The sequence below is a fragment of the Muntiacus reevesi genome, chromosome 9 (genome assembly GCF_963930625.1).
Source record: "Muntiacus reevesi chromosome 9, mMunRee1.1, whole genome shotgun sequence".
NCBI lineage: Eukaryota > Metazoa > Chordata > Mammalia > Artiodactyla > Cervidae > Muntiacus > Muntiacus reevesi.
Genome location: NC_089257.1, coordinates 13,495,532 through 13,505,547, shown reverse-complemented (window position 1 = coordinate 13,505,547; position 10,016 = coordinate 13,495,532). Strand labels below are relative to the sequence as shown.

Genomic DNA, 10,016 nt, shown 5'->3' with positions numbered 1-10,016 from the left:
ATACCCCCAAACTGTATACATTTTCCTCCAAAATTGCAGAAACCATAAAAATGTGTTTCAAACTAAATATATAGTTTGCATTAGGAAAATATGAAATGTTTATAAGCTTATTTTGATCATTGGAAGTATTCAAATGATAAACCTTTTTCATCATACCCAAGTTATTTAAACTGAGGAGACACTTATTACAGTTTAAAAAAAAAATCACACACGCCTTTCCTTGCTCTTTGAAAGAGCAATTGTTTGTTGAAAATAAGTAATATATTTTGCAGCTGCTTCATTGTTTTTTTCTGATCCATAGCTTTTTCATGGCATTTTGCATCTCTACATTTCTCAGAGTATAGATTAGAGGGTTCAGCATAGGGGTGACAACGGTGTAAAACACAGCGAGGTATTTATCAATGGGTAAGGTAACAGGAGGTCTCAAATACGTGAAAATACAGGGCACGAAGAAGAGGACCACCACTGTAATGTGGGAGCCACAGGTGGACAAGGCTTCACGCTTCCCTTCCTGACTGAGATTCTTCAGGGAGTGCAGAATGACCCCATAGGAGATGAGTAAGAGTGTAAAAATGGTCACACAGATCGCCCCATCATTGGCAGCTACTGTGAGGGCAGTAATGTGGGTGTCAGTGCAGGCAAGTTTAAACAAAGGATACGTATCACACCCAAAGTGGTCAATGACATTAGGGCCACAGAAGGGAAGGTTGTAAAAAAAAATAATATGAAGTAGAGCATGTAAAAACCCACCAACCCAAGCCAATAGCAGCATCAGAACACACACTCTGTGATTCATGATTGTCGAATAATGCAAGGGTTTGCAGATGGCCAGGTGGCGGTCATAGGCCATGAAAACCAGGAGGAAAACCTCAGCACCACTAAATAGATGCTCTGTAAAAAGCTGGGTCATGCAAGCTTGAAATGAAATGGTTTTCTTCTCATAGAGTAAGTCTATAATTGTCTTTGGGGTGATTGAAGTAGAATAAAAGGCATCCATAAATGATAAGTAGCCAAGAAAGAAGTACATAGGGGCATCTAATGTTGGGCTGAGTACCACAGTCCAGACAATGAGCAGGTTGCCCGCCATGGTCACAATGTAAATGAGCAAGAACACGACAAATAAAATTTCCTGCCCCTCGACACTCTGAGTGAGCCCCAAGAGGACAAACTCAGTTACATTTTTCCTTTGTTCCATAGGTTCTTCTGTATGTCTTATTCCAGAGTTCAGGACAGCATTATCTATAAATACAATTATTAAAAGTGACTTCCTAAAATCTTACAATAATTTGTTTTTTATTCAACAAACAGTCCTTGTGGTTTATTATGTTTGGGTACTTTCAGATATTATAATACAAGGCTGATGAAACCATCTTCCTTGACCACAAACTAATAGATAGGCAAGTAAATAAAAAAAAGAAATGTGGGAAAAGAACACTAAATAAGTGAAGCCCTACAACTAGTTTTCTATCTAGAATCTTTAAATTGTACATATAGCTATATCTCAGACAAAAATAAAAGCTGATAAAAGTTTTAAAAAGAAGTAAAGCAAGATTTAATGTCCATTTCATGAAAGAGGTGATTTTCTTCCTTCTCGGGTTGGAAGAAACTTCTTAACCAATCAATTAATCTCAAACAAATATATCTGAAAATTTCAAATATTTTAAGAACTTAGGAAAGTATAACAAAACATCAATGGACAAAATAGTCTGAACACATGTTAGATGATATGCACAGAGTTATTATCGAAAGTAAAGATCTGTAAGCAATTAACTAACAAAAGATAAAAATATGAAATAAATTAAAATATCAACAAACAGAGGGAAAATGCCTCTAAATGACCAACAAACACATGATCGGATGCTGAAGCTCATCTGTGAATAGAAAAGTAGGACTTGAAGTCACAGCTTGCTTAGTAAGTATTTGCTTGAGTTCTTGGAAGTCAATCAGTCAAGATATATGGATGCTACCTCATCATTTAATTTTAACAGATTAGCATGCTATATTTAGAGAACATAAAAATTGAAAGTAGGGTCAGAGTTATAAAAACCTGAAATGAAAATACTGCCAAATCATTAACCTTGAAATTAATTTCTAAGAGTATTTTCTGGAAGGTAAATTTTTTTCAGATCATTAGAATATGAAATTATCCAAAAGGTGTATCATCAAATAGAATCAATTTTTACATATTTGTTAATCATGAAGGAATCCTAACATGGCTGATTATGAAAATCACAAAGGAAAACTCTTAAAGGATTGAATTCTCACTCCACCAATGTGCTCTTACAAAACAGAAAGCCTTGTTAAGAATTTTGTGTCTGAATACACTTCCTGGGTTACCTGCAGAAGATGAAAGTTATTCAATCCATGTTCTGAGCTCTGGTGCCATCTCTTTAGTCCTTCATGCACTGATGCCATTAGTCCTTCATGCACTGATGCCATCTCTGGCAAAATAATGAGCAAGGTACATTCAGCATCACTGGATTTTGAGTCAGTCAGTCTTGCAGGAAGTGTAATTCATCTCAGACATTCAGAAAAATAAATACTTTTCAATTATTGGAATTTTCAAAATGAATATGAATGTCCTGTTACCTAAGGAACTCTGAATCTTGATTGTGAAAAGAAGCTCAAAATGTTTACTATCATCAGAATTTGTCCTGATAACAAACAAATGTTAAATCACCATTTTAATCAGAGAAAGAGAGAGAGAGAAAACTTCAAATTATGTAAGGATTGATTAAAGTAAAAAAAAATTAGTTTGCTGCTTGTGTCTATACCGGTGAAAGTGAAATGGACTTTGCAAAATTTTGATTCTCACTTAAATTGTCCTGTCTTCAAACAGCATTGTTGAATTTTGGGTTTCTTGAAGGATGGGAATGATTTCACATAGGCACTTTATCATGTTCTGAGCTCATCATTTTAATTCTAGTAGAAGTCTGTCATGTGATTGCTACTGCAGACAAACACTCCTCAGGTTAAAGGCAAAGGGCTGTCAACACTTGGTCTATATTTAACTGCAGTACATACAGGTGAGGCTTTCAGTAGGTCCATCTCCAAGGGTGATTTTTGTCTAATTAAATTCATTGGAACATTAATCATAATTTTGAGGGTAGAGTCGTTATCTCCAGAGATGGTACCAGCACAATCACCATGTGGAACAGGACTTATAGAATCCTGCCCTCTGGGGGGAAAAGCATAAAGTGTAAATTGAGACCATATTACCAAAAGGGAAAATCAAATCTGGACAAAAATGAAATATGTAAAAACTTTCTAACTTAAATCAAACCTTAAAAATAGGCAAATATTCTTCTAAGTTTAAGCTTTGTCTTTGAAGATAATATCTGAATTTATTTCCAAATATTAGTAATGCTAACTTCAGAATAAGTTACTTAAGGTTTATTTCAAATGCAGATAAAGGTTGTCATATGATTTCAGACAGACAAGTTGATAGACTCTGTTTTAGTATCAAAATGGTGAAAGAGAAAACATTTGTGGGGTCACTCCACTTATCTCAAAGTCCTCACGTGGACTTTGCCAAAGTAGAAAGCGCCCCAGGCTGTGACAGAAGCTGCTGCGCATTTTTAAGGATTTAAATCATCAGCACATGTCTATACCTACATCATATATGTATATAGCATGTATGTAGACATATACATATAAACAAAAGGAAATAAAACATTTTTCATTTACAAATTAAGCAATACAAGCCTAAAATTACCTGTGTAAATCTTCAGACATTTTCTACAGAAAGGTAATGATACACATTAGATAAAATAATCTATATTAATGATGTCCAAAAAGCAGGACTTCCCAGTTGGTGCTAGTGGTAAAGAGTTTGCATCCCAGTGCAAGAGTTGCAAGAGAGGCAGGTTTGATCCCTGGGTCAGGAAGATCCCCTGGACTGAAAGATAGCAACCTGCCCCAGTATCGCTGCCTGGGAAATCTCATGGACCAAGGAGCTGCTGGGCTACAGTGCATGGGTCCATGGGGTCACAAGGAGTCAAACATGACCGAACACACATATCTAGAAAAAATATATATATATGTATCCATATATGTATACACACACACATAAAGGATAATATAATATGTATATATTAGCTGGATGCAACTAAAAGAGTGCTTAGAAAGAAATGTAGAGTTTTCTTTATATGCAAATATTAGAAAACAAATATCTTAATAAATGAGCTCAGCTTTTGTCTCAAGATACTAGAAAAGAAAAATTAAAATTAACCTAGAGAGCATTGTAGTTGGAAACAGTATTGAGAACACAGACATCATGTAAAGGGGAATTCATTAAAAATAATAAATCTATTTAAAACCAATAATTAGGTCTTTAAACTTTAAATTGATACATTTCTAGCGAAATATACCAAGAAAAAAAAGAAAAGAAAAAATACATCAGAATCAGGATTGAAGAGGGGGGAATCCCCTTATGGTCCAATAGTTAATAATCCACCTTACGGAGCAGGGCTGTGCGCGCAGTCGCTCAGTCTTGTCCGACTCTGTGCGACCCCATGGACTGGAGCCCACCAGACCCCTCTGTCCATTGGATTCTCCAGGCAAGAATGCTGGAGTGGGCTGCCATGCCCTCCTCCAGGGAATCTTCCCCACCCAGGGATGGAACCCAGGTCTCCCGCATCGCAGGCAGATTCTTTACCGTCTGAGCCACCAGGGGATCCCCACAGTGCAGGGATCTGGGTTCAATCCCTAGTTGGGGAACTAAGACCCCACACGTGCATTTGTGCTAGTCGCTCAGGCATGTCCAACTCTCCACATGGCACCTCTGTCCCTGGGGTTTTCCAGGCAAGAATCCTGGAATGGATTTGGACCAGATGAGTTCCCGCTGCAACTTCTGAGCCTGTGCGCTCACAGAGTTAACACGCTGCAAAGACTGATCCTGCGTGAGAGAGCAGACATTCTGCAGGCGGAACTAAGACTGGATGCAGGGATACAAACGAGATTTTGAAATAAATAAATAAAATGGTTAAAACGGTAGATTTTAAACAAATATTGAAGAAAGAGCCATCACTCTCGATTCTAGAGATCTTTAAAAGATGATACAATGATATTACAAATGAATTCACAGATGTATACTTGCCAAGAAAAGAAAATGAAGCACTGCTATGAAAAAGACAACTTTCTAATCACACAGAGCGAAACAACTAAAAGCTGGGATAATCTAGCATCTAAATAAATCAATGCTCAGAATTACTTTCCCCTTCAAAATGTCATTCTTATGTGGCTTTCATCAATCAGTTCTATAACAACTAATCCATAAATGGTACCAATCTTACATAAACACTTTCACAGAAAACAGCATGCCCCCAGAATAACCCTTCCCAAAGAAAGAAACAAGGGCATCACAAGGAAAACAGTGAGATCGATTTCTCACATTAGCAAACACACAAAATCCTGAACATCGTTCTTATTTTGATTCCCTTGGATGCTTTCTTTTGGGATTATTTTTTAACTTGTTAATATGGTTTTTGAGTCACATCCTGAGAAGGGCTCAATTTAGGACTAATCATGTCCCACTACTGATGTAAAATCTTTCTGAGTATTCAACCAACAGCACTGTCCTTGTGAACAATGAGGTTTCCCAGCTGGTGAGAATAAACACTATTCCAGGCCCAATGTGAGCTCCAAGCCCTCTTTGTAATCCATCTGGGTAAATCTCCCTCCAACCTCAGGTATTTTCCTCAAATACAAGGACAGATCAGTACTCTGATGAAACCTGAGTAATGAATAATCTCTCTCTCTCTCCCACAACCCCCTCAAGACTCCAGAACTATAGTTGTATCCTCTCATATTTTACTCTCATAAATTTAGCTGCCTGGGTGTCCTCAGACCCTGAACCTCCTATCTTCAACTCAGAAAGTCTATTGGGATTTTTTTTTTTTAATGTATCCCTCTCCGTACAACAATATGAGACATTTTAAAAGTAATAAACCGGTAAACACTTGGAACTCAACTAAATTTCCATCTCTCAGTGATCACTGCCACTTAATTCTTATATCTAGTACTTCAAACGGAGAAGGCAATGGCACCCCACTCCAGTACTCTTGACTGTAAAATCCCATGGACGGAGGAGCCTGGTGGGCTGCAGCCCACGGGGTCGCGAAGAGTCGGATACGACTGAGCGAATTCACTTTCACTTTTCACTTTCATGCATTGGAGAAGGAAATGGCAACCCACTCCAGTGTTCTTGCCTGGAGAATCTCAGGGATGGGAGAGCCTGGTGGGCTGCTGTCTATGGGGCCACAACTGAAGCGATTTAGCAGCAGCAGCAGCACCTCAAAAATAATTATTTTCTATTTTTTCTGAATCTGCTTGTTTCTTTAAAAGTTTACATGCATATTTACAGTAATTTTAATCATAAGTTAATATGGCTAGAAACAGGCAAAATATCTCTTAATCAAAAAAAGGTTAAAAGGACTGTGATACATCCACAAAATGGAATGCTAATTGGCAATAAAATGAATAAACATTGATAAACACAAGGATGTGCATAAATCTCAAATACATAATGCTATAAGAAAAATCCATATTTAAAGGAGTACAGAATAGGCATAATCTTTACACAGAAAATACAGACAACTGAACCAAAATTGCTGGATCTAATAAATAAATCCAACAAATTTTCAGGGCACAAAGTCAACCTGCAAAAATGAGTTGCATTTACATATTTCACAATAAAATATATAAAAGTAAAATTAAGAAACTAATCCCATTTAAAATAGTATCAATAAGAATAACATACATAGGAATAAAGTAAATAATGGAAGTAAAAGTATGGTACACTGAAAAATATATGACATCAATGAAAGAAATTAAAGGAACAAAGAAGGATGCCCAATTGTCATGAATTGGAGTAATAAAGAAAAATATTGTTAAAGTGGCCACACTATCCAAATCAAATGGAAAAGATCAGCAATCAAAGAAAATATATGAACTTAATTTATAAGCAGTTCATGAAAAAGGAATATAAATGCCTTGAAACATGTGAAAAGATGCCCAAACAGATGACATTCTGACAATAACTATAAACGTCAAAATTTAAATACATAAAATAACTGACTAAACAGTTCCACTTCTTGGAGCTCATATAGACAAAATTTAAAAAACTTCATCACAGAATTATTAAACATTGAAAAAAACTGAAGAAAACATGAAAATGACCAGATGCATCAATTTTAGTGTAGCTGCATGAAGAGTTAAGTAGTAGGAACTAACTAGACTGAGTTAGGATCTAAGAAAACTGGCATACACAGATCTCCAGGAGGCTGTGCAGTAAAATGAAAAATGTATACACTGAAGCAGAAACACCAACACATAAATGAAAACATGCATGTATTTGCAGATTATAAATTGAGAAATCTGAGAAAGAGAATACAGTGACTGCATCTGAAAGGACTAGAAGAATCTGGGTTATGATGGGGATAAGTTTTATTCTACATGATTTCATTTTGCATGAATTCCATCATTAGAATAGAATTTTTTCTTATTTGAAAAATTAAAAAAAATATTTTGCTAAAATTTCATATGAACATAAATGAAACTGAGGAAAAAAGCACTCTATCCACACAGTATATTTTAACTAGTACAATAAGTAGAAAGAAGATAAAAAATAAGAATCTAACAATAAAAACAAGAATAAGAAAAATAAAAGTAAATACAAATTAATTTAAAATTAGTAACTATAAAAATTTCACTGACTAATATGTGACACATTATTTATTGACTCCCTAGTTTAAGTGTATGCTACCTTTCAAGATTCCATGATAAACTAAATGTTAGTCAGTTTACATACCATCAGGGAATTGCTATTAATAAATAGTATGAACACACAATTTAATTATAATTGTCACTAATCTGCTAAAGAAATGAAAAGTATGTATCAAATTTATGAAGACTTTTACATTCTAAGGTGATTGGCCCTAATGCTAATTCACTAACTTCATAATGGATAATGCACTAATTTAAAACTTTGTCTGCCTTTTTTTCTCTCCAGAGCTTATTCATATAGTATTAGTCATTTCAGAATTTCTTAGACTGCAGATTAATGAGTTCAGTATGAGAATTATGACTGTATAAGAAACACTCAATTATTTTTTAACAGGAAAGGTCTTACCAGGTCTTCCATATATAAAAATACAAGAACAAAGAAGCAGACAACCACAGAGATGTGGGAACCACAGATGTGAAGGACTTTCTGCCTCCCTCCTGACTCGGGTTCTTCGGAAAGTGCAGGATGACTCCATAGGCGGTCAATAAGAGCAGAAACACAAAAGTGCAGACCAGCCCTCCATTGGCCAGTACTGAGAGGCCAATAGTCTAGGTGTTAGTACATATCAGTTTCAATAAGGGTCCACGTTACACATAAAGTGATCAGTAACCTTGGGGCCACAGAGTGGGAGCCCATAGATGGTGCTGAGCTGCATTACTGAGTGCAGGAGACCTCCAACCCAGGACGCCACCAGCAGTAAAACACATACCACAGCCCCGGGCATGTATGTCTATGAGTTCAAGGTTACTGAGAGTTTTAGTCATGATAATGTACAGGCGGCCCACCACTGTCAAAATACAAAAAGAAAGAGTGAGGCCCAAGGGGACAAAATAAGAAATACTGTTCCTTGGTTCCATCGAGTCTGAACAGGAGCTGAGTTCACATGTTAGAAGCAGTTAACCTACAAAACAAGGGGAAACACTTTTACATGCATTATCAGTTCAGTTCAGTTCAGTCACTCAGACGTGTCCTACTCTTTGCGACCCCATGAACTGCAGCATGCCAGGCCTCCCTGTCCATCTCCAACTCCTGGAGTCCACCCAAACCCATGTCCATTGTGTCAGTGATGCCATCCAATCATCTCATCTTCTGTCGACCCCTTCTCCTCTTGCCCTCAATCTTTCCCAGAATCAGGGTCTTTTCCAATGAGTCAGCTCTTCCCATCAGGTGGCCAAAGTATTGGAGTTTCAGCTTCAATCATCAGTCCTTCCAATGAACACCCAGGACTGATCTCCCCTAGGATGGACTGGTTGGATCTCCTTGCAGTCTAAGGGACTCTTAAGTGTCTTCTCCAGCACCACAGTTCAAAAGAATCAATTCTTCAGTGCTCAGCTTTCTTTAGAGTCCAACTCTCACATCCAAATATGACCACTGGAAAAACCATAGCTTTGACTAGACGGACCTTTGTTGGCAAAATAATGTCTCTGCTTTTTAATATGCTATCTAGGTTGGTCATAACTTTCCTTCCAAGGAGCAAGCATCTTTTAATTTAATGGCTGCATAAAATCACCATCTGCAGTGATTTTGGAGCCCAAAAAAATAAAGTTAGCCGCTGTTTCCACTATTTCCCCATCTATTTCCCATGAAGTGATGGGACCAGATACCATGATCTTAGTTTTCTGAATGTTGAGCTTTAAGCCAACGTTTTCACTCTCCTCTTTCACTTTCATCAAGAGACTCTTGAGTTCTTCTTCACTTTCTACCATAAGGGTGGTGTCATCTACATATCTGAGGTTATTGATATTTCTCCCAGAAATCTTGATTCCAGCTTGCGCTTCCTCCAGGCCAGAGTTTCTCATGATGTACTCTGCATATAAGTTAATAAGGGTGACAATATACAGACTTGACGTACTTCTTTTCATATTTGGAAACAGTCTGTTGTTCCATGTCCAGTTCTGAATATTTAGAACAACTTTTATTATAAGTTCAAATAGCTGGAAACAGCCAAAATATCTGTTAACTGAGAAAAAAATAAACTGTGGTACATCCATAAATCAAAATATTACTCAGCAATCACATGAATAACTTACTGATGAACACATTGACATGCATAAACCTCATATGCATGTTACTAAGAGCAAGTAGCCATATCTAACAGAGTACAGAGGAGACAATCTTACATACAGAAAATGCGAATAATTGCACCAAATCTGTTAGAACTACTAAACAAATCCAATAGTACTTCAAAATACAAATATAAATATAAATGTTAACTCTGTGGCATATAACA

The 10,016-nt window shown here is 36.7% G+C and overlaps 1 protein-coding gene across 1 annotated transcript; it reads right to left on the bottom strand.

Moving 5' to 3' along the window:
• Window positions 1-277: 277 nt before the first annotated feature.
• On the bottom strand, window positions 278-1,195 carry LOC136174695 (olfactory receptor 4A15-like). Its single transcript, XM_065944878.1, has one exon. It carries the CDS (start codon window positions 1,193-1,195, stop codon window positions 278-280), a length of 918 nt encoding a protein of 305 aa, XP_065800950.1.
• Window positions 1,196-10,016: the final 8,821 nt, after the last annotated feature.